The 25,545-nt window shown below is 38.8% G+C and overlaps 1 protein-coding gene across 1 annotated transcript in view; it reads right to left on the bottom strand.

Moving 5' to 3' along the window:
- Nucleotides 1–25,545, bottom strand: part of LOC106027237 (intermembrane lipid transfer protein VPS13C-like) — a 130,462-nt gene that overhangs the window by 2,010 nt on the left and 102,907 nt on the right. The window contains 13 exon segments of the mRNA XM_063243363.1: nucleotides 398–787; nucleotides 2,266–2,560; nucleotides 3,034–3,155; nucleotides 4,162–4,322; nucleotides 4,802–5,066; nucleotides 5,237–5,386; nucleotides 6,639–6,725; nucleotides 7,119–7,484; nucleotides 13,669–13,761; nucleotides 14,516–14,745; nucleotides 15,885–16,132; nucleotides 20,476–20,645; nucleotides 23,552–23,664. Of these exon segments, the coding sequence (XP_063099433.1) occupies nucleotides 398–787; nucleotides 2,266–2,560; nucleotides 3,034–3,155; nucleotides 4,162–4,322; nucleotides 4,802–5,066; nucleotides 5,237–5,386; nucleotides 6,639–6,725; nucleotides 7,119–7,484; nucleotides 13,669–13,761; nucleotides 14,516–14,745; nucleotides 15,885–16,132; nucleotides 20,476–20,645; nucleotides 23,552–23,664 (2,690 nt within the window).

Consider the following 25,545-nt stretch of genomic DNA (forward strand, 5'->3'; position numbering starts at 1 on the left):
CAAGTGAGTCTGAAGAAGAAAGAAAGGACCAGGACACAAAAGACCAGGCTCGAGCGCCAGGCTTCTCAAAGGCCTGGCTCATGCTTCATGGGCAAAAGGGTCAGCTAATACCAGCCTCTTTAGAAATGCTGTATCAATACTGGCCAGTTATACAAAATAAAGCTTGTCTTATCTGACATGACTTTAAGAACAGAAGGAATCCTACAGGCGCTAGAGAAAGAATTATTCTGCCTGGAGATCCTGATGTTGTTAGTTCCCAAGGGCCCCAATCGATTCTGCCTTCCTTAAAGTCTCCTTAGACTCAGTTCATATCAATTGCATTGGTTGAGTTTCAAATTTCCAAGTTTCCAGGTTAGAAAGCCATGTATTTTAACTCACTTTATCAACAAAAACACACCTTGTTTTTACTAAAAATGTTCTTCTTCTTGAAAGAGAATAAAATGATGTCCCTGAAGTCAGCTGGGTGCTTCACGTGAGTGTCTTCTGCGCGGTACTGGAGGACCCGAGAAGTCTTGTTGATTAACCAGTAGGGACTAAAGACAGAGAGCACCATGCGGTTGCCAACTCGCCTGACGTGCACCGACAGGTCAACTGTCACTGCTTCTTTGGAGTTAGACGTAAAACACACGAGAAAGAACTCGGGAAGCGTGTCACATATGCGGAAATGACCGGTCCAGTCTCTGCCCAGGTATCTGACCAGAACTAATTCCATGACTTCTCCACTGATTCGGGAATGCAGGACGTCTGCTGTACTGCCTTCTGCCAGCTCATGAGTATCTGCTGTTCCCTAAACACACGCACAAACCAAGTCTGTTTAGCAACATCTTTGAAATACAAAACCTGTATTCTACACAGCGGCTAGACTCTGCAAGAAGCAGGTTTCCTGCCAAGTCTTCCACAGAGTACCATGTTTATATACTGTGCATGCCACAATTACCAAGGACTAAAAAGAAAACACAGACCACATTTACAAAGGCAGGAACTGTCTTTGGCCATTAATAGGCCAGCAGCCAGGAATTTTGAGAAGGAAAAAAAATGCATCCACAACAAGAATCCAAGGCTGGATTCCTTTACTCAGGGACCCTGGCGGCTGGCCGCTAGCACGGCATTACTGAACACGCCACCTGACCGCCTGGTCTTCAGCTCCTCTGCTAGTCACACACCAGGCCTGACAGTCCCCTGCAGGGGGAATAAGGAAAGTGACAGCGGTCCGCTGCTCTAGCAAGCTATGTAAGCAAGGTGAATTATTTTTAAAATACATACTAACAATACCTAAATCAGGCTCCCTTACTAACACCTTATTATTTTATACTTTTTATTTATAAACTATTCTTCTCTTTATCCACTATTCAGTTGATTTAATTAACTGCATAATTCAGAAATAGTTCATGACTAGGTAACAGAAAATAACAACATAGGTAACCAGTTTTTTTTGTTTTTTGCACCATGCTCGGGCTTGAACTCAAGGTCTCTCACATGCTAAAGCGAACTCTTTACTACAGACCTATACTCCAAGACCTGATATTCCAGTTTCTGCATCTTAATATAACATAGTATGTACAAACTTTAAAATATTTACCATATACCACTGCTACAAAATGCTGCTTATTATTTCCCAAGACAGTAATTCTGTTATTTTTAGTAGAAACCTTGGACTAAATAATTGTAATATTAACTTTAGAATAAAAACTTTATGTAACCCAGTACTTTGGGAGGCTGAGGCAAGAAGATTACTGTGAGTCTCAGTCCACAGTGAATTCAAGGCCAGCCAGCACTACTAAGTGAGCTACTGACTCATAAATACATAAGTAAAACTTTAAGGTGAAATATTCTCATTAGATTTTCTCCTTTGCAAATAATGAAAATTTTACTTAAATTAATAAAGTAATAATAATGGCTCTTAAATTTATGGCAGATGCAACAGAGAAAGTGGTAAAGAACAAGGAGCCAAACCACACAGGCATAAATCCCAGCTCTTCCACTGACTAGCTGTGAGACTTGGCCGCCTATGTAACCCCTGCATGACTCAGTTTCCCCAGCAGTACAGAGGTTCATTAATATCCACCATAGAAGGATTAAACATGTGAAGTCACAGGACAGTGCCTAACACAAAGCAGATGCTAGTTCCAGTCTTGCTTTCATTAACACTTTTAAAACACTGTAAGTATGGTATATAAAACACTGACTTCAGCTAAAAATACCACGAAATAAACTAGAATTCACTTTGTACAATGCTGGAATCTAAACCAAATACAAGAGACACACCTCCAGTAAGTATCTTAGGGAATAGGGGAGCAGATTCTGCAGTGTGAGAGAAGGGTAGAGGTGAATGATGTACACCGGGTTCCAATCCTCCCCGTGTGCGCTGATGTGGCTCAACTCGTCAGGCTCGGCAACCGTGTTCACAACTAGCGGCAGGAAGCTGCGCTGCACCGCCGGACACTGCAGCCTGCCTGTTACGGAACTGCTCCTGTGCAGCTCCTCCTTTCAGGGGATGTAGGTGGTCGACTCCTTGTACTGATGCTCTAAGTCCCCAGCCGGCTGGATAAACAACTGAGATCTGCAGAAAAGCAAGCCCATGTGGGCAAAGAGGCTCCTGAGAACCCAGGAGCAACAGCCTCATTCAAACCTCAAGTCAACAGTGGTCACTCTATTTTACAGGTAAGGAAACATGGTTCAGGCAGGGTGGAGAATGTGCATAAAATCTCATGGCTAACTCACAGAGGAACGCTCTGCGGGAAAAAACAAAAACCTATGTGAACAAAGGTGACTGAAAAATATTTTCATTCCAAATATAAAGGCTATCCAGTAAATACAGATATCAGAAAAGTCTAAACCATTAAAAATGTTGCGTCCATTTGATAAATTCAATATTTATTTTTCTACAGAATAAACCATGTCTTTAAAATAGGTTTTACATGTTTTTAGATAATAATTATATGAAGTTATATTCTTCACTATCTCTAATTCATAAAGGTAAAAACCCCATTCAGTGAATTTTCAAAAATTTAATGTTTTGAAAGAAGTACCCACCTATACGAATCTAAAGGGACATGGAACTCCTCTTCGGGGCTGACTGTTCCAATGTGCTCCAGAAGTTTAACATTCTTAACCAGTTTATAGATAATAAATGGAACAGAGAAGTGGTTTTTAATCTGTTGGACAAAAATACATATAATTAGCTTTAAAAACATAAGTTAAAAGGAAAATCATTAGCTGCATACACTACATAACTAATGTTTTAAACACAATTTTGGAAGATACTTCCCTTAACAATTGAAACTTTAGGATATTTAAAGGCTACATACATATTAGGACTATTAACTATCAGCCTAAAATTCAGATATTCACATAATCTACATATTGTAATACTGTTAATCTATATCACTGTCATCCAAATAGTATTGTTGTTTAAAGATTCTAATTACATTTTCTCCATTATAATTTTTATCAATCAAATGATCAAATCACATGATTAAATAAAAAAGGACAGCAAAAGAATATAAGAAAACCAGTATTACTATCTTTTCTTGACCACAGTATGATATACATTGTATTGTTTCGTTTTTTATCTTACACTGTATTAGGGAGAAATATTCTGTTGCTGATCATATACTAAAACCTAAAATAATACACAGAAAAAGAAAAATGTTTGGTAAAGGCTTACCAGTAGAAAAGGAAAAAAAATTTTTTTATTTTTTGGTACCAGGGATCAAACTCTTAACCTTGTGCTTACCAGGCAAGCACTTGAGCTACTGAGCTAAATCTCTGGCCTGAAAAGGAAATATTTATACAGACTAAGATGCCAAAATTTTTTTTCAGGAGAATAGCTCATTTTAACAGTCCTTGTTACACGCTCAAAAAATATAACCCCAAGTGATATACAAAGAGAATGATGTTATCCTATGTGACAATCAACTGTAATTATAATTTTCATCAATTCTTAAAGAAATACGCAAAAATATTTCATTAATGGTAAACAGAGGAGATACAAAAATGGGCTTTAAATTTAAAAATTTTATTAACCATTTAAAATAAAGAACATTACAAAAGCAAATTAGGGAATAGAAATGACATCATTACTGATGTAATGCTGTGTTGCGATATTCCAAAATGAGTTAAACTGAGAACTGAACAGTATACACTTCACTTTAAAGTCACCTGCAGCGCAGAGCGGAGGGTGATGACTTTATTCCCTTCGGTGGCATCAATCTGTACCAAGACGGAGTCTGAGTAATTGGCATGGGGATTCCACACATTGTACAACCGCCATCCAGGTCGGGCAACAGGGACATTGGCAACCTCTGTGTATCCATGTGGTACTAAGGCAGAGGACAAGTGAAAAAAATTCTAAATATTTATTTACTAATATGTTTCCATCAGAATAGTTACCCTGCCAAAACAAAGACAAGAGTATTCTTCTCGTGATTGGAAATAATCACCATGAAATACTTTTCTAAAATACAGGGTTTTAAAAAAGAGAAAAACTATTACTGATACAACATTTTTGACCCTAGATAATTTGAGCAAGTCAGTTTAAATAAAAGAAAACAAACAAAATGTGACAGATTTCTTATTCTCTCAACTATCCAGCAACAACTTTCTTGTAACAGTACTTAATTATTCTCACTATTTTGGGACTGCTATCATCCCAAAACAAGAAACAAGTATCAACTATTTAATCCAAGTTTTTACAAGTGTTTTTTCCCAAATAAGTATGCAGCAAAATATTTTTCTATATTTTATCAAAACTAAGCCCACAGTGATTCTTAAGGTGCTCCTGAAGTAAAATGCAGCATACCGAAAGTCAGCGTGAAGAAGGAACTCTCCTGACGGCTCAGCACAGACAGCTTCCCTTGAGAGGAAGGTTCCGTGCTGGCATACTCCAGTTCCAGATGCTGACCGGCATCCACACCATAGACATCGCTCTTCCCTGGGGAGCCCATCACTCTCAGGTTACGACTGAGCTGCACCTTCATGGGAACACCTACAGCATTTCTGACCGTAAACGGAGCTCTGTCTTTTAAAGAGTAATCAAAAGTAGAAGCAGTGCCCTCCGAAAAACCCTGAAAAGGAATGTAATGCCATCATGAGATAGTTACAAAATGTACATTTCTTTCAAACACTTTCCCATGCATACACATTTCTGAAACTAATTTTGATCACAGAAGAATGTATACAGTACATTTCACTCTTAAATTCTACTTGAAATATTCCAAATAAGAGCCACACATACTTTTGCTAAATTGCTGAAAACATTGAGACACGTTTTGGATATTGTTATATTCATTGTGTCTGCTGAAGAAATATAAATTGCCATTTTGGGCTCAGGAATAAAATCATCTCCTGGTATCAAACTTTTATCCTGGATCGGGTTCTTCTTTACCTACAAAGATAAATAACATAAAAATTTAAACAGCCGGTTACTAACAAATCTAAGATAGTCAATAGTGTTGAATTTTCCTAAGCTGGCACTTTATAGTAAGGCTCCTCCAAAGCATCATTTTCAAAGCTATTCAGAGGTTTCCTCTGCTCAGGTGAGGTGAGCGCAGCACAGAGTCTACTCTGGGGAAATGCTTTGAACTCTGTCAGCCACAGAACCTGTTCCATGCATACCTCCCACCCAAGATCCCATCTAATCATCCGGTACTGCCCAGCTAGTAACTATGAGTTGATCAGTAATAAAAGGTGATCCTGAAGTCTGAATCTGTCCTTATTAGAATATCATCTAGAAATAATACTTTCTTGTCTTCTGCTTTTTATTGGTAACATCTATAAATAAGTAATATCAAGCTTTCAACCAGCCCCCAGATTCCAGCTATTGCAATATTCATGGTTTTGTTCTAACAGAGTTGCAAAAGCCACGATTTCTGGTTACTGTCCTTATGCCAGAGAGAGGGAGGCCAGAAATACTAGTTCTACTTCATTTGGAGCACACAGGACACAAGTTAGAATCTTCTTTGTCAGCGTCCACGTGTAACAGCCCCGTGAGGCCGCTCTAGAGAAGTGCTCTGGGACAATCTGCTAATGCCAGCTCACACACTGGGTACTCGAGAAAACCAGGCTCTGCAACCCAGGATTCTGACACACTTGGAAAAATACCAGGAAGAGATAATAAGGAAAGTTCATAAATTAGTGGTGATTCATAAGATTTTTAGTTATACCCTTAAAAAAATCATTATCTCAAAGAGCTTCATTTATGAAAGCTTCGTTTATCTACCAATACATATTCTATTAGAAATGAAAACTGAGAAAAACTTTAATATTTATCCAAAACTAAGTTAATACAAGACAACATTTTAGTGAAAAGTATTTTTAAAATACAAACAGTGAGATAAAGGACATTAATAAACTTCTTCAGTGCCTGCTTAAAAGACAGGTGGTCTCATCTCTGCTTTGCAGTCTCCTACAGAATCACACTCACGTACTTTCCCGAAAACTCCATCACACATTCATGAGGATGAAAATTAAAATGATATATAATGTCTGAATATACACATAAAAACATTTTCTATCTTACGCATACAATAAAAGGGCTCCACAGGTTCTGGACTACATCTTGACAAGAACCAAATTAAAGAACATCAATGAACACGTGCAGTGCCACTCCATACAGAGATGCTTTACTGTGTCCTTACATCAAGCTTTAAGTTCCATTGTTTCTTCCCCTCTATTCGCTCGATCAATGGCTCCCACACAGCATGAATCTCATTGTAATAGTGAACCTGGCACAGAATTATAAAAGGTCAGTTTTCAACCTTAATTATGCAATTCTGGAACAAGCAGGAAAACAAGTAATACGATACAGTAATAGCCGTTCAAAACCACTTGCCTAAAGACACAAAAAAGTACCTAAAAAGAATGTATTTCCCTTTATCCCTTTATTTCTTGTCATAAATCATTTAGCACAAGACTTCTTAAAAACAGTTACCACATATACAGTTACACAGCCACAAACTGAATGTCAGCATATGTATCTATTCATATATATCATCTAATTCAATCATGCACAAACAAACTATAAGAGAACAAAACAAACAGGCAACAACAGAACCTGAGTCTTAACCCCATAGTGTTTTAGGCAGCTGCCCTTGGGGTACTCCACCATGTCTCCATACCTGCAGTGTCACATCAGCAGTAGCAGCCAACAGGGAAGTCCAATTCTTAATATTTCCTGAAAACTTGGACTCTGCCAATAGTAAAGGCACAGTTCGGTGCCCAAGGCCACATTCTAGAGTGACTTGGACCGATTCCACAGCAACAGCACAGTTTTCCTCTATCAGTGGATGATCCATCGCTCTGAAACTTTCTGTTGCTTCGGTTGCCATGTCAACACCAAGAAACCAAGAATCATAATCATCAATAGACTTGATATCCCAGAGACTTTCCATTTCCTTAGATGTGTCTCTCGATTCATCCTCTTTCGTCTTTGGAGACATGGCAGCCATTATTGTCATCACAGTATTCAGAATGATGGGTGAAATCTTTCAGAAGCAAAGCAGAGAAAAAATCTTGAAAAAATTCTTTCCCAGATGAGAATTGAAACACACATGTTAAAGCCTTTAAAAAGTAACAAGTTAAAATTTACCTGGTTATTCAGCTCCTAGCTAATGAAAATATGGATTAAGGCATGTGTCTCTGTGTAACGCCATGTCCTGCTCACAGAACCTGAAGCAATTAATGCTGCGCAGCAAGAGTCAAAACTAGAGAGAGAAAATGGCGGCGTGCTAGGGGATCGAGCGAAGAATCTCTCCAGAGAATTCAAACTCAAAGCTAAAAAAAAAAAAAAAAAAAAAGACAGCATGGAGAGGACCAGACAAATCCATAGCGATTCTTATCAACCAAGACAGTACAGCTGGAGGATTTAAAGTCGTGCTGAGACCGGAGGCTGCAAATCCCGCGCCCTTAAATCAATGAACAGACTCGTGGACCCAACACGAAAAGCTGAGTTGCTTTTGGGGACTGCGGAAACTGAGACCCAGATCGAGACTCCAGGCGGCAGCCAGTTCTGCACCGCTGCACGAGAGCAGATGTACAGAGCTCTGGCGTTTCGAATCTAAACGGTGCACAGAAATCTGACCAGTCAGCGCTGAGCCGCGAGGTGGGGAAAAGTGGACGGCTTGGTGTGTGGCGGTCCCGGAGCGGGGACTTGCACCGGACTCTGGTGAGTATAGAAAACCCCGCGGCAGCTGGGTTTGGCCAGAGAACAGCTGGCCCGCCACCACGGGGAAATCAATAACACAGAATCTGGTGCAGACATATTAGCCTGGCGGCAGAAATCGCAGCTTGGTGACATCACCAGGACCCCCTGTAGGGAGGGCTGGTGGAAGACATCTTGAGTCCTGGCAGAGTCTGATTGCTTGCTGGCTTCAGCTCCGCACGGAGAACTTAGTGGGAGCCATCTTGGTTTTGGGCAGATCTGCTTTTCTAGAGCTCCTATCACAGAGAGGTTTGGAAGAGAACGGCTGGGACCTGGGCAGAATCCTGTGCCATTACCCAGCTGCTTCTGATTCAGGGAGAACTGGCAGGAGCTGTTGGGGCTAGATCAGGCCTCTGCTTGGGGCCCAATGGGCGGATGCAGAATGGTCACAACTCAGTGACAACCAGAAAGTACAGCCTAATTTATGAACTAACTGACACAGAGGCTAGAGACTAGACTGTACCGCCCCTGCATCCCAGCCTACCCCAGATAACAGCAAATTGGGGAGGACAGCAAAAACTCAAGCCGGCACGCTTCTGAAAGGCCCTAAGCAATTCGGAGAGGGCCAGAGAACTCCAGGACAGTCTGAAAGAAACCAGAAACATGACAAGAGATAAAAATTAAAAAAAATCTCCAGCTGTTCAACAGGAGAAATTAAACCCAAGAGAACTAAACACTGAAGAGAACAAGCACAGTAACCATCCATTGCTCGACTCAGCATCAGCCGAAATTAAAAAGTATTTACATGATCTCATAGAGGAATTTAAAGATGTACTCCTGATCCAAGTGAGGCAAGATATAAAGAGATTAATTAAAGAAATGACAAGCCCTGCCCAAGAGAACACAGATGGAAGAACTGAGGAAATCAGAAAAGAAAGAGAAGCATCTGAAGAATTTAAGCATAACTTAGAATACATGAAACAGATCCAAAGAGAAAATCAGGAAATTAAAAACTCCATTGAATATTGGCAAAATGCCTTGACAGAAACTAAAGACAACCTTCTGAAACTTGAAGAGAGATTTAGGGCTTATGAACGTGAAAGAAAAAGCCTCTTAAAAATAACAAGGAACCAGAAAGAAGCAATTCTAAAACTGGAAGATGATAAAAAGATGCATAACCTAAGAATAAAGAATGTGAGTGAGGAAGCAGGAACATCCAAAAATGAAATACAAAAAATATTCACAGAGATATTAAAGCAAAATTTCCCATGTATAGCAAAAAGAAATGATATCCAGATAAAAGAAGCATACAGAACGCCAGCTACCTACAACCAAAACAGATCTACGCCTAGGCATATAATAATCGAGATCCCAGAAATCCACCAAAAAAACAGAATATTAAAAGCAGCCAGAGAAAAGATGCAGGTTACCTATAACGGGAAATTTATCAAAATAATGGCAGACTTATCAACACAAACTCTTAAGTCAAGAAGGGAGTGGGGAGAAATATTCCAAGTCCTGAAGGAAAAAAATATGCAACCTAAGTTCATATATCCATCAAAACTCTCTCTAAAAATTAATGAAGAAATAAGATACTTTCAAGACAAGGAGGAACTGTGGGAGTTCGTGGCCACCAATCCAACCCTACAGAGAGCGCTGAAGGACATTACAGAGAAAGAGAGGAAGAAATATCAGGATTACAGCTACAGTGGCAGAGAGGCCTCAGTGTACGGGGCAGACCATGGAATGAGGGAATAAGGTGGACAAATTATAGCAGAAAAGTGGAGTAGCAGACATGAGGCAGAGACGGTAAGCTAGTCTTTGGTAGAGACAGCTCTGAAACTATATTTAAAAAAAAAAAAAGCAGAGGTCATTGCTAATGGTGTATAACGATTTAAAAGACACAGTAGTCCTAGTGCCATATTTAGATTGAATTAAATTTGTTCTGGTCTGTCCACTCATATCAGATTTGAGGACACAGACCTCTAGAACCAAAAATAGCAGGTTATACCATGGTAACCATCCTTACTTTCCTATTGACTTAAGCTGAAATCCTGTATTACTTACATTGTCTTACTATGACTGATCTTAATTGTATCTGAATCATAAGACTATTGGTTGGCCTTGACTGATCCTATTTGAAATCCGTATGCGTGTTAGAATCAACCCTAAAAGTAGAGGAAACTACTCTGAGCATGACAGGATGTAAAGGATATCCATACTGGTATGAATCAGTAACAGCTCTCAAATACTATAATGCAGTCAAAGATAAGTTTTTATAAAAATAGGTGATAGTATATTTAACTATAATAAGCCAGTGTTGTCGACAAATCTATTGAAAATAACAAGAGAAAACATAGTAGCTACAGAAGATCATTTATATTATAGTTTTGTAAGTCTTATCCATTGCATGTTTATCTAGGAAATTGTTTCGCTGTCTTGTTATGAATTGGTTTTCCCTATAATACAGAGAGGATAGGAACAAATACTCTGAGGAAGAGACCTGAAAAACCCGAGGCTTATTTTGTAGCATTATAATATAAATTCTAGCAATCTATTGCTTGCTGATTAAAATGACTCTGGACTGGTTTCTTCAGCTCAACTTCAGCATATGCAGAGATGGGGACAGCTATCACAAAGAGAATGAGAGATGCGATGGTAGTTGGAAATGTCTTCCCTAATTTGGAACTTGAGGACCTAAAAAGACTCCATCATCCTGTAATGATTTGATTAGTTATATAATATGCAATAAGTATAGAAAGTGGGTGAAGTTAGGGACAACTATCTGTAAGAAGCTAGAGACAGTTAGATAAGGTAGACCTCCAGTGGACTTGCTTTGAAATCTGTATTTCTTTAAATTGTTTTTAATTTTTTTTTAAATGTTCTGTTCTGTTTTGATATGGTTAACCTTATCCTCTTAGAGATGTAAAACAAATAGGTGGGACTGATAATCATATTATGGAGCTTTTGTTCGGCCATAGAGCAGAATGGTTTGTAGGGTCACTTTTTTGAATGTCATTCTAAATACTTTAATTCTATAACCTAAACAGCCATTTCGAAGAAGACAATTTGTAACTTATCAACTGGCAATTTCTTACCTTTTGTTTGTCTGTAATTTAGTATTATTTTTCTACCCTTTTATTCTTTAATCTCCATGTATTTTTTTTCTTTTTTCGTTTCCTTTTCTTTAAATTAAAAAAAAAAAAAAGAGTCAAAACTAACCACCAAGCTGAACTCACAGCATGGCATCAACCAAAAGCGCAGAACTCCAACCAGCTATGTTCACTACGTCAAGACACCTGAACTGAACAGAGAGGCATAGCAGTATCTCCCTCTGTCTTATAGAAAGGAGAAGGCTGAAATCACTCATGGATCCCACTTGGCTCAACCAAGATCCCTGAACTTTGCTTCTGATATCTCTGGGTAGAGCCTCTGCTCACTTTCTCATTCCTGCACTGCGCTTTAGTTCTGACACTGAGGACATCTTTGTCTTACTTGTTTTTCAATGTCTTAATTTAGTCTTGTGATGCTGGGGACCAAGCTCCAGGTCAAGCCACGTGCAAGGCAAGCACTCTACCTGAGCTACCGCTAGTGGCCAAGTGCTGAAGGTATTTTTTGTATCCAGTCAGCACTCTGTCCTCCTATCCTTCAAACTGTCACCAGCAGAGTTTCTTTAACCCTGACTCCATGCATATCACTCCTATGCTTAAAATCTTCACTGAGCTCCGTAACTTTCAGAATGAAATTCAAACCCTCTTTGGCTTGGTGCACAGCACTCTTTGTGAGCTAGTTCCTAGCCTATCTGCTAGCAAGGGTTCTATAAAGTTTGAGAAATACTCAGTTAAATAATTTAAAAGGATTCCTTTACTGTTAACTTCTCACAACCCTTTCTTCACTAACACACTAAACACATACAACTGCTTCATCACAAAGAGGATCTGATGTACACCACATTCCTGACCTACTTGCCTGCCAACCGACTGCTTTCTTTCTCCTTGTCTTATTAATGTTATCTGTAACTAACATCCCAGTCCTATAACTCAAACACACCGCTGAATGCAGCCATGGGGACGATCCTTCTAAGTTCTTCAAAAACATTCTCCAACCTTTGCCTCTGTGCAGACAGCAAATTCAGTCTGGAAAACCTTCCCCTTCCTCTCCATCTATCTAACTTACACCAACTTGCAGTCCTTAGTCCAAGATGTGTCCCTTTCAGACAACTTTTCTTGATATCCTAGTCTGAACCGCAGCCCCCTTGTTCATGCTGCCAGCAGCTTCTGTGCACGCCTCTAGCATTCGAAGTTACAATCACCGATCTACTGCTCTTCCCCTGGTCATTAAGTTTGTTGAAAGCAGAGACCATGTACTGCCAATGTCATACACAGGGTGTGTTTTTAAGTATAGAAGGAGATCAAAAATGATTTATACAAAGAAAAGAAGTCTCCATAACACTTACCCTAATGTCTTAGAGCAAACACAAGCAAATGCATTTTTATTATGCTACATCAATAAAAAAAAAAGTAAATTCATGAGAAAAACACAATCTAAGCCTTTCTAGTGTTTTTGATTGTTGCGTGCTTGCTTTTTTTTTTTTTTTTTTTGTCTTTCTCATTTTTATCGGTACCAGGGATTGAACTCACAACTGCCTGCTTGCAAGGCAGGCTCTTATGCCACGGAGCTAAATTCCCAGCCCCACGTGCTTGCTTTTTTCAAAACAGGATCTTGCTTAGTTCAAGCTGCATTTGAATTCACTATGTACTCCAAGCTGGTCTCAAACTCATGGCACTTTTCTTGCTTCAGGCTCTTGAGTGCTGGGATTGCAGGCATGTGCCACCACACCTGGTTTTACCCAGTACTGTTTTAAACTGAAAAAAACCTGCGTTGTTATTTAAAATGGTTCAAATGATATTAGTTTAAGTATTAATCCAATCATACTGGTCTCTGACCTACAAAAGTAAAGCTAGTATCATTTATGCATCACTAGAATTAACTGTCTCATCTTTGCATCTTTCAAAAGAGAGCAAACTAGATTTGAGAAAGTATCATGTGCTCCCTATTTACAATGGGGAATGAAGTCTTACTGAAAGAATTTTGAATGACACTGGAAAATAGATTGTTCTTTAATATTTTAAATGTAAAAGATCTTTTAAAAAGCAAACCCCAGTGATTTCCAGCATACATCTGTCACCACAAATATAAGCTAAGTATCTAATCACATACTTATCAGGCCAAATCAAACTATACATTAATAAAAGCCTAAAAATAATGTCTCCATCCTTTCTTCGTTTCTCTATCTCTTCTCTCCCCTCTGACACATACACCACACACAAATGCAAATAAAACAGAGAAAACTACTCCTGCCATGTATAGGTATTAAAAAAGTAGTCTCTTAAAGAAAACAGAATAAGCACTTAAAATGTATTTTAACCCAGAGGCAATCTGATTACCAAATATGTGACTTACAGCAATGCTGAGACCAAAGACACTATTTCAAGAATTTACACACAAAGAATCTGTCAGGCACCAACCTTAATTATAAATTCTTTAACCATAATATTGATATTCTGTTTTCCTGAGGCCCAGGTACATTTTTCCATAGATAAAGAGCATGGCTGCAAGACCTAGACAAGTAAATGAAAAGTCACATTTTCATTAATGTTTACATAACATGCACTTACACAAACCATGTCTCACTCCACTGAGATTCTGAACTATAAACTACTATTAAAAATTACATTAGCTAAGACACTCTTGTGAAGGTTCTTCTGAATTACGACAAGTCCATGTATATTGTTAAAGGACTTCAATCAGTTCTGATGAAGTTCTTCATTCCAAATGCTGATGTAAAGACACACATTTACTATCAGAAATTTAAAGTGTTTCTTTTTCCAAACATATTTTTTCAGTGACGCACTCTGTAAAATATAATTATGAGGTATCTACAAAATGAGCTGATGACTAGAGCAGGGGTTAGGGTAAATGACCAGTTTCCAGATGATTATCCAGTTAGTCCCCAGGAACACAGAAGTTCTTTGTCATGTGACTCCACCTGAGTTTTTTTTTAATCTGAGCTTAAATATTTATTTTTCTCTCATTCGATATACTTAGTGAACAAAAGAAATAGCTGAAAAACACTGATCTGAACTAAAATTCAACAGAAGATCATGAAAAGAGGACTAGTCTGGAGGCAGCCCCTAGTTGTTTCCCTAGCAGCCACAACTCGCCAGGTAACATTGGCAGAACTTGACCTCTCTGCCAGCAAACCAGAGGTTGTACTAAATAATCACTTAAATCCTGGACAGCACTCAGGCTCTGAGATTCTCGGACTCAGCTATTTCTGTCATTCTTCAGTTGAGGGCCCAAGGCAGTGCTTACTGTGGTGATGGTTTGCCCCCTCTTCTCTCTGAGGAAAGGACAAGCGAGCACTCTCAGGTCTTTGATGGATGCCTCCGTCACCTGCTCCAGCCCAGATGCGGACACACAGAGCTTACACTGGAAGGAGGCCGACAGCGCAGGAGCGTCCGCCCTGCTCAGGCTGGCCACAAACACCACTTCCGGGTCTGTGATCTTGGCCTTCAAGGTCATGTTTCATCTTGCAGAATCATCTGGAGAAACAAAAACGGGGACCAGAAAATTTTTAAAGTAAATCTTCCTATGGCTACAATATTATCAACAGGCTGTTAAACTGTTCTCAGTATTTTTCCTATAATGGGTATAGTGAAAGCACTAATTTTGAGTTGGTTAATTAATACTAATAATGAAATGATTATTTAGTAAGTGGTAATTATGCAAAAAAATGCAATCCAAAAACTGCCCAAAACAGATCATTCCCATTTCGATCTTTGATATTTTGGGGAACAAAGCTGTTTGGAAGTTCTTCTGGTCAGAGTCAAGGCAGGCACTTGTATACACACATGAGAATGTGTGATTCTATGACACAGGGGCCAAGAGGAGGAAAACAGAGAGAGAAATAACAGGAAGAAAAAGAGACATCCTGATAAAGATGTTAAACTATTCTTATTTTTTACTTTGGCTTTACCCCAAGGATCAGAGTCAAGAGTCATATTATCTATACTATAAATATGTTCAAAATATAAATGAATGCAGAGATATCAGTATGATTACTATTTAACAAACATTTAAAGTAAGTAAATGGAAAAATAACATTCTGATCTTGCCAGTGTTAGTTTCCAACTTACTGGCTTAGGCATTGCAGAGAAAACGCCTGACCTTAAGTAATAATAATTTAACAAGAAAATCACCGATTGGTATAAAGGTGATGGGATATAAAATACAGGGCAGGGCTCAATGTGGATTCAGCATATTCCCAGGAAAGAGTTAAAGGTGACATCTAAGGGAACCCTGCTAGCTCCTGCAACAGCCTCACCTTCTTCTATCTTTTCAACTGTTCCTAAACATGATACAGTTCTTCAAAGTATTTTCCTGGACTAAATGACCCACCTATAAAATAGCCCCCCAACCACTTACCCCAATTAACTTCCTTTCCAGATGAGTAAAGAATGTGAGTGACATGACAAGTCCCAGAGCAGAGTCCCTGCCCCTAATATGCTTCTACTATATACTTCTCACTTACAAACATTTACTAAGATGTTTCTGTAAAGTATGTTTAAACCTAAAAGCCTAATTTTATTTTCTCAAACCCAATATGTCTCTTTCTTGCTGTTTGTAATTTGTGTTAAAATATACAACAAGCTGTCATCTAAGACAGATACAGTCTGCTAACCTTTTTCTGTCTTGACTTTCCCCATGGTAATGTGTCTTGATGGCATTTGTATTTCCTTCGCCGTATTTTCTGGGCTCTGAGGCACAGCTTTGATGAAGAAATCTGCCACAGTCATCAAAAACTCCACGCTGGCACACACATACAGCTTGTCAAGAACAGCATCAATTAGACTTGTGTTTTTGTCTTGTTTGTAATGAATATCAATCATAGAACTGCTGCTATCTTGGTCATTCTTTCTGTCAATCATTCTGAAAAAAATACACACATATCACTCATTATTTTATCTCCCACTAAAAATAAAAATTATGAAAGTTTTCCTATGTATTTTAAGAATTCTTTCATCAATTAGTTTTTATCTGAACATAAAATAGGACAGTGTTAACTGGATATAATAAACCAACTAGTAACCAAAACATGTTTCCCCATTTCCCAAACAAGGTGCATGAGATTAAGCAATTATATTTTATAATCACAATTTAATACTAAAGAAATATTATTAGAAATGACTTGCGCAAATTTCAAAATGTATAAATGCAGTCCCAATATTTCACTAAATAAAAGAATTCATCTTCCTAAAAGAATTTATCTGCAAAAATCATCCTATACATTTGAATTCCAAAGGTATTTCATGCAACTCAAATCAGCACACGTTTATCAAGGGTCTGCAGACTTCCGGGAGAACATGGCGGACAGATAACAGCAACTACTGGAGGCTCTCTGAAAAACTAGGCTCAGAAGCCAGGAATGGTGCGGACTAAAGAGACATAAGCAGGTGGAGTTATGCTCTGCTGACTCAGGAACGAACTGGGCTGAGAGAAACCAACTTGGAATGCAGTCCTGGTGCTAAAACAGGAACAGAAAAGCCTCGGTGCGGAGGCTGGACCCCGCGCCATTGGAAGCCGCGATTTTGGTTTCCCGCCGCGCGGTGGCTGGCTGCCTCTACATCGGCTCGGCAAGGAGAGAGACGCGCGGAAGCTCTGAGAATGGGAGTCTGTGAACGGAGTTGAAAACAGAACGGGCAGGGAGGCATGTACTGACTTGTGGCGAGGTGAGTGAGAGAAACTGACACTCCACCACAGTTTGACTCCAGCGGAGGACTTTCTGGGCCCGAACAGTCCTGCGGGAGCAGGGCGCGGTGGCGACTCCAACCACACATTCCCCTCTCGGGTGGGATTGGTGAACAGTGCCTGGCCTGTGTGACGCTGCCGGCGGACCCAGTAGGCTGGCCCAACCCAGATCCCAGAGCCTGATGGTGGCCGGGAGGGGAGACGTGTAGGCTGCCTGGTCCGTAACACCCTGGTGCGCAGTGGTGAGCGGGAACACCTAGCCAGCGCAATTCGATCAGGCTGTGGCTGACAGGGAGGGAAGCTGGGCCTCCTATGTAAGCTTGCATATATATAAGGAACAGAGAATATGGGAAAAGGCAGCAACAAGAAAGGCTCCTCAGCCCCCAATTCTGAGAAACAGGCAATAGCGGACACCGCACCAATAGACATTAAGCGCCATATAGAGAGCCTCATAGACCAATTCAGGAATGAAGTTATCAACGACCTGAAGCTAGAAGTATGCAGAATAGTTAGAGAAATGCTAAGCACCACCCAGGAAAAAACAGATGGTGGAATGGAAGAACAGAAAAAGAGGGGAGAATTGTTTGATGAAGAAAACAGAAAGCATAGAGTACGTGAAGCAGGTTCAAAGGGACTACCAAGAAATTAAGAAGTCTATCGAAGACTGGCATAACAGCTTGAAAGAAACTAAGGACAGACTATCTGAACTGGAGGGCAGACTTGTAATATGGGAGAATGAAATGGAAAACGTCTTAAAAATAACAAAGAAACAAACAGCAATAATACAAAGACAAGAAGATGACAAGAGGATCCATAACTTAAGGATCAAGAACATAAAAGAAGTAGGAACACAAACAAGTGAACTACAAAAGCTACTCACAGAAATAATCCAGGAGAATTTTCCTAATTTAGCAAAAGGTAAAGATACTCAGATGTATGAGGCATACAGGACCCCAGCTACCTACAACCCAAACAGAGCAACACCCAGGCATATAATAATAAAAATTCCAGAAATTCAATACAAGAACAGAATATTAAAAGCTGTCAGAGACAAGAAACAGACCACTTACAAGGGAGCACCCATCAGAATTACAGCAGATTTCTCTGCACAAACCATCAAATCACGAAGAGCGTGGGGGGAAATAATTCAAGCTTTGAAAGATAATAATCTCCAGCCGAGATTGAGATATCCTGCACAACTGTCCCTGGAAATTGATGGAAAAACAAGGTGCTTCCAGGATAAAGAGGAACTGGGGGAATTTGCAACCACCAATTCAACTCTACAGAGAGTATTGCAGGATATTCTAAAAAAAAGAAAAATACAAAGAATCCAGAAATAGTGGCGGGGAGGCCACAACGAATGAAGCAGAGAACAAAATGAGGAAGACAAACTGACAGCTACTGACAGAATAACAGCTCAACAGAAATGAGGCAGAGAAGATTGGATGATAGGAACAGCTATTTTGGAGAAAATGACATCTTAATAGGTAATTCTGATTTAGTATCATCTTGTTTTGAGTCTCATCTAGCTTTTGTCCTTCTGTCTCCAATGGTCTAAATAGGTTGTATCTTATTGGATTTTATTATGTACGATAGTATAAGCAAAAACCTTTTAAAGACAAGGAGATTATACAGAAACCATTGTTCATTTTCTGTTAGTCGATTCTAAATACTCTGTAATGCTGTCATTCTCTTAAATGGTTTTACATTGTTTTGATATACTTAATGCTACAGTATACGAAGTTGTACTCAAGGATTTCAAGGAAAGAGACAATATGGTAACTACTTTTAGGTAAGGATTATCTGGTGGTGAAACACTATTCTGCTTAAATGGTTATGTTTTGATCAGCACTGTTTCGTTGTTATGCCCTCTTTTATCTCAATCTCCACTCCATTATTTACTTTTTTATTTTTATCCTTTTAATTTAAGGAAAAAAAGAGCAGGATATATTATAGTAACCCACTTTGACTTTCCATTACCTCGATTTAAAGCCCTGTATTACTCTCACCATCTGGTTTTTAACTGATGTTCCCCTATTCTGTTTTGCTGGATAGTATCAGGTTCGAAAGTTTAAGCATCAGCTGTGAAGATAATGAGATTCATTATAATGCCCATTCTCGTTGACTTTTATCTACTTTTGAAGACCTACAATGTCTCCAATGTTTTGGTTTTGTCGGTTTTTTTCTTTACTGTTTTGTTCAATTGTATTATAACTAACGATATAGGCAATTCTATTAGAGATAACGGGAGGCATTATGGTAACCATTGTTGATCACCTTGTATTATGTTTTTACATTATCTATTATGTCCACCCTTTTGACTTGACCGATTCTGTTCTGTCACATTTGGTTTTACTCTCTTCCAAAAAAGTAATAAGAACCGTGGGAGCAATGAAACCCAAAATGTGTAATAGTCATTGTACAAAAGAGAGAAAAAGAAAGTGCTCTAAACTATATAACTGCATGTATATTTAAGAGTATAAGATAGAAAATGATATCACAGAGTTTTATTGGATCATTGAACAGAACTGTTTGCAGTATCATTGATGGAATGTCCACTTTACAAGCTTTAATTTTGTGACTTGAACAATTATTTCTAAGATGACAATATGTAATCCATTAACTAGTGATTTCCTACTGTTCATTTTTTTTCTGTAAATCTGTATAACTTGTACCCTTTCTCTGCTTTTTTTTTCTTTTCTCCTTAAATAAAATTTTAAAAAAAAGGGTCTGCAATGACAGTTCCTATGCAGCTCCACATGTATTGTAAAGACCAGGCTACCTAACAGTTTTCGACATTTATCACCCCATCTAGAGAGCTGCGGACAGTTCCCTCGACGTAAAATTCCCGTAGGAGAAAAACTGCTGCATGGCCACGCTACTCATTTATTTCTCCAGGAAATACGGGGTTTAGCACTATCCAATACGTACTCAATAGAATACAAGAGTAAGTAGCAACACAACTTTTCTCCAAAGAAAACCAGTAAGTAAAAAATAGTACATGTCTCATTATTTCAAAAAGGAATAAAAAATTATTAGGCTACTGAAGTTACACGTTTTTAACTTCACAGTAGGCTGATTCTGTCAAAAATGTGTTGATAATGTGATTATGCTTGGGATTCTACTCCTATTAAAAGTGACAGAAATTTTGTAGAAGTGTTTTAAAAGACAGACAAAATAAGACAAAGGAAAAAGTCATAACTTTAAGGATTTTTAAAACCTGATTCTGGTGAATGGAGATAATTTGAAAAAAATATATCACCACATATTTAACTACTGAAACTCACATTGTGGTAGTTCCATTTTTAAGACAGTACTCCAATTTATTAATAAACTTTCATTTAATATAACCATCCCAGCAGCTGAATCTGATATTAGCATTACTTCTTGATGCAATTCAGATTAAAGGTCTGACCAAAAAGACACAAATATTTTTTGAAGAACCCAAGCACAGCAAAGCCTGCAGTGATGCCAGGTTCAGGGTTAGCCGTGAGTGGCATCCAGCACCCTGCGAACTGACAGACCTGGACGTGGCTCTCTCGATGCCTTATCTGAGGTCATCAAGGGTGCATGTCTTCAGCTTAAGGCTGACATTCACTGAGCCATCCTTGAACATCTTCCCTGCAGAGGCCATCAGGTACAGTCTGAGCTCACTGAGACGAAAACTATCATTACAAAATGCAAGTTTGGACTCCTGCCGTACATTTTTCAAACAAAAGAATCAATTACCTTTAAAAATCATGTAATATTATTAAACATATTTAACCCAGAGCTAAAATACAAATCAATCTCATAAATTTTCAAAGCACAGGTGGGAAAACACATAAATGGAACAGTTACGCATTGTCTATGAGTACATACGTACATACAAATAAATGCGTATGTGTCCTGATCCTCAACAATGGTTAATATATTAAAAGTAACCTGATATAGTTTGAAGCAAGTGTGACTAATTAGCAAATAGTTTTATCAGATAATATGCAATTCAGCTAATAAACATTAATGAGCTCTTCTGTAAACAACAGTGATAAGAACTAGGGACTTCATAAGAAAAAATAAGCCTTACTGTTGATCTCAGTGATTTTATACCTTAGTTGAAAGAATAAACTAGAAGTACATTAAAAATAACAGTCCAACGAGATGCTACAAGTTGTAAATAACTACATACCTTGCGATATATATTAATTTTTATTAATATTTATTAGCATCCGAACTTCCACAAAGCATATAAAGTAGTTAGATAAAAAAGTACAAACAGTAAAAACTCGGAGAGGTAAAATTAATTACTGTAGGCTGCAGGTTAAGAACATAACTGTGTGGTGGAGAATGAGGAAGACCAGATAAAGGGAAAGATGTCCACACGGGGAAAGCGTGAGCATGTGAGGTACTCTCAGGGCACAGGGCACCTGCCCTCCTTCCCTGGAAATGCGATCTAGCCAAAAAATAATCAGCCTTGGAAACCAGAGATGAAAAATGCCAGCCCCAACAGCCTATCTGTCCCTTACCTGCCATCACTACACTCTTGCTGCTCTTTAAGGGGGGTAAAGTGAGGATATGTGGATTAGGATGACAATTTTGGTCTCCAGTTTTCAAGGTGTATTATCTTCCAGTTGGGTCTTACATGGGGGGAAAGCTATAAGCTTGAACATTCTAGTTAAACAACATAGGCAATGAGGATAGAAGGAAACATGGATGCCTTAGGGCTCAAATGATGATCTGCACTTTCAGTTCTAGAAATGGGGGCCTCAGTCTTCATTCCACCATAACGTAAGTCCACATACTCCAGGTAAGCCCAGATTTTACAAAGAACAGACCTGACCCAACTGATCAACCAACAACCTTATCAGCCACAGTGGCTCACTAGACACCATGGCTTTGTGAATAGCACCAATGACCTGCAGTCAGACACAGTGGTTAGAAGGCCACAATTCCTTTCATTCCAGGTAGGAGACTGCATGTAAGTAGGTTAAAATGACATTACTGCCAGTAAGCTTTGAATGCCTTCACCTTATGAAGAGAGAACTATTTTGCAATTTTTGTTCTTTAACTATTGACAGAAATGACCCGAGTCACAACTAGTGATCACAAGACACTACCTTTCCTAATATGGCTCCTGATGTAGACAACTTGGAGACCTATTTTTTCCTAAGGGGACACTCACACACTGTAAGACAGAACCCCTGTAAGGAGAACGGGAAGTTATAAGTGGCCACTGGAGATATACTTATGACACTTGGACATTGCACCAATGTCTAAGACAAATCAAACAAAGCCACTGCAGTACAAGTGTGAGCTGAGGAAGAGTCTTGCACAACAAGCAGCAGTGAAAACAGACAGGAAAGGACAATGTACACTGACAAGAAAAGCTTGATGGTACTCAGTGTCTAAAAGAATACAAAAAGTAAACAAGGAAAGAAGTAAAAGAAGAGATGAAAATTTGAAGGCTGAGGAACCAACAGATAGTAGTCCTTAGATGAAATCAAGGTTCTTTTAACTGCTCCTTTCCTGTCAGGACATTCTCTGATGGTTTCACGCAGACTGGACAGCAGAAATTGAGACAGCTCACTGCATAAATCATGGACACTAAACCAAAGTTCAACAGTAACAACGTACAAATAGTATACTGCTTTAATCTTAGAAAACAGTATGAAATCAGTATATGAAAATGCACATTAGCAGATGTAATACCTAAAAACTCATAGATTTATGTGAATTACATATGCACAATAGGTATTAACATATGGCATAATTGATAGAATAAAAATATTATAGGACAGAATATAATTTAAAAAACAGCCTTCAAAAACACCACTGAAACATTAGCGTCTACCATTATAGAATTAGACTTTGGTTCTTAAATTTATTAATAGTATTATTAATACAAATTCACTATATATAACATTCATTTTATAGAAACACAATCACTGTTTACATTCATAGACAATCATGAATTTCAGAATAATTGTCCAAAGCTCTAAAGCCATTAAATTATTCTTAAATAGGTATCTACACATATGTATTTAGCTATGTCATAAAATGGAACATATAATTAATTGCACATATAAAAATCCTCTATTAGTGCAGATCAAAACACACTTTGGTGTCCATGTTAGCTAGAAAGAACTGGTATACCTTGGCCTACTGAGATTAAAAATAGAAATCCAGAGAAGACCGGCAGCAGAATCAGCACATGCACATGTGGCACAGGACAACCAACACTGGCAGATACCTTAACACTTCCTAATGAATACTTAAGTGACAAAACGCTACTGTTTTCTTTTAATTTTAAAGAGAGTAAAACAGAACAGTAAAATGAAACAAAACAAAACAAAACAGTGATAGGACAGTAGGAAATCCACTATTGTTACTATACTGCACATTGTTATCCCCTAACAGCTGCTCAGACTACCGGCCCCAGGCCGCTTCCCTACTTTAGCTATTGTTCTCTGAGCCCGTGTGGCATCCAGCTGCTTGAGGGGTTGGCAGAGAGGCCTGGGGATGGCTTCCTTGTTGCTTCTCCTCAGCAGGCAGGCAGGCAACTATTCTTAAAACAAATACCAAGAGCAACAATGCATCCCCACCAGACGCTTTACTACATACCTGACTGATGTCACTGTTATAAAGGATAATGGACAGAGATTCAAAATGAAAGTCAAATTGGAGTGTGACGGTCTGGTCCAAAGAAGGCTTTAGGTCTGTCAAATCTTCTTGTTCTGATGGTTTAAACATGAAAATTAAAATTATAAAGATTTTAAGTAAGCACATTATTTCATACATATTTTAAAAGCTGAGATAATAATTTGCTATACTAAATTTATGTTATTCCTTCCAGTACTCTTTAAATCATATTATGTGACAGTATATAAAAGCAGCAATGATTACCTTATATTTAGTACAGGGCAAAGTGGCAAAGGGGAGACTAAACAGTATTTCAAGGCAGTTTTAACAGTTCTTCAGTGTAAGATCACTTATCATTTTTCATATCAAGGCATTTTCACCTGCCTGTTTCCAACCATCCTCAAGAGGTTACGAGACAGAAGGCACAGAAAGCCGGAACATGTGGGCCCAGGTTAGGCAGTAAAAGCTTTGCTGCAGAGCACAAGTCTTACTACCTTTAAATACCCACACTGCTCACCTCTGCCTTCAGAAAGTATAGGATATAACTCAGCGGTAGCATCAGAGCTCAAATATGATGGAAGCTGGGGGGAAACTTAGGAATTTTGAGATGAGAGAGACTTCAAAAAAAATTTAGTCTTTTTTCTCATCTTTAGACAGGACAGACAAAGCCTGCCTTCAGTTGCAAAGAGACTCAATGATTCTCTCAGAGACTGTTTCTCTCTATTGGTTACAGTATAGGAGCTTCTTATCTTACAAATTCTACAAAAGGAAGCACTCCATAATTTTAACCAGGTAGGTTTCTCCAAACTGGAAAGTCTTTTTTTCTCCACTTTTCCTAAAAATAATTTACATTCCAATCTTCACCACCTTTGCAATCTTCACCTCTGTGGCTCGCATCTGAACTCAAATTTTCCCAAGTTCCACATGAACATCAGTGAGAATGGAAAACAAATCTGATCACAGGCGGATCTAACGAGATCATTAACCAAAAAGCATGCCTGTCATGTATGCTCTGTTCCTGTCTACACAGCTCCTGTCTGAGACACTCTGCTCCCCCAGCACTTTAGAAGGCAGTATAAAGCCAAATGAAGGAGAACGTGTTGGCCTCACCAAGCTATGCAATACAAATAACTATCTACTTAAACCAGAAACCTGTTCTGCAAAATGTTCCCATCATCTGTGGTATCCCTAATTCCAAAACATGTCAGTCCACCTATATAAGCAGTGTTAGTATGGTATTATTTCTTGGCAGTTTTACCAATTAAACTGGGATGATCTGAGAGCATTTGCAAGCACATACATAACTGCCCAGCACCATTTATTACAAAAGCAAAGGGTACTTCCTCTTTTCAGCATGGAAATAGTAACCTATTTGCATTCTAATAAAACATCTGGTGTTCATTCTAATGACTTCAAAAAACTGTATTTGATAGAATCTGTTTAAGCAAGTAAAAGAAACTTTTATTCTACAACAACTATCATTTAAAAATGGCTGAATTTAAAAGGTTCAGTGCTGTTTTTTTTGTCTTTTTCCTTTTTATTGGTACCGGGGATCGAACTCACGACTGCCTGCTTTCAAGGCAGGCGCTTATGCCGCTGAGCTAAACCCCCAGCCCGGTTCAGTGCTTTCTGAAAGTTCAGTTTAATAATATGAAACAGAGCTGAAGTTCATATGACTGTATCCTTCTCCACATCAGGTAAGTAAAGCTTCTTTCTCAGGGTTCAGTCACCCACGGGTGGTGACACCACACCAAGTCCCTTTTCTCTCCCAAGGACTTTGGGACCAGGCCACACGGCTTGCCTACTGACTTCCTCTCAGTGTGCACTGCCTGCAAATGATCCCAAGTTCAGTGCCTGGGGAATTCTGCAAATGCAGCTTTCACAAGTCAGGGCAAACACGGATCATGTGGCAAGAATGAGGCTCATCCTCTCGTCACAGATGACGGGCAGATCCCCTCCCCCTGGGAGTTTCCAGA

This window comes from Cavia porcellus, unplaced genomic scaffold, assembly GCF_034190915.1.
Source record: "Cavia porcellus strain 051 isolate PalLab524CR breed Dunkin Hartley unplaced genomic scaffold, mCavPor4.1 scaffold_38, whole genome shotgun sequence".
NCBI classification, from domain to species: Eukaryota; Metazoa; Chordata; class Mammalia; order Rodentia; family Caviidae; genus Cavia; species Cavia porcellus.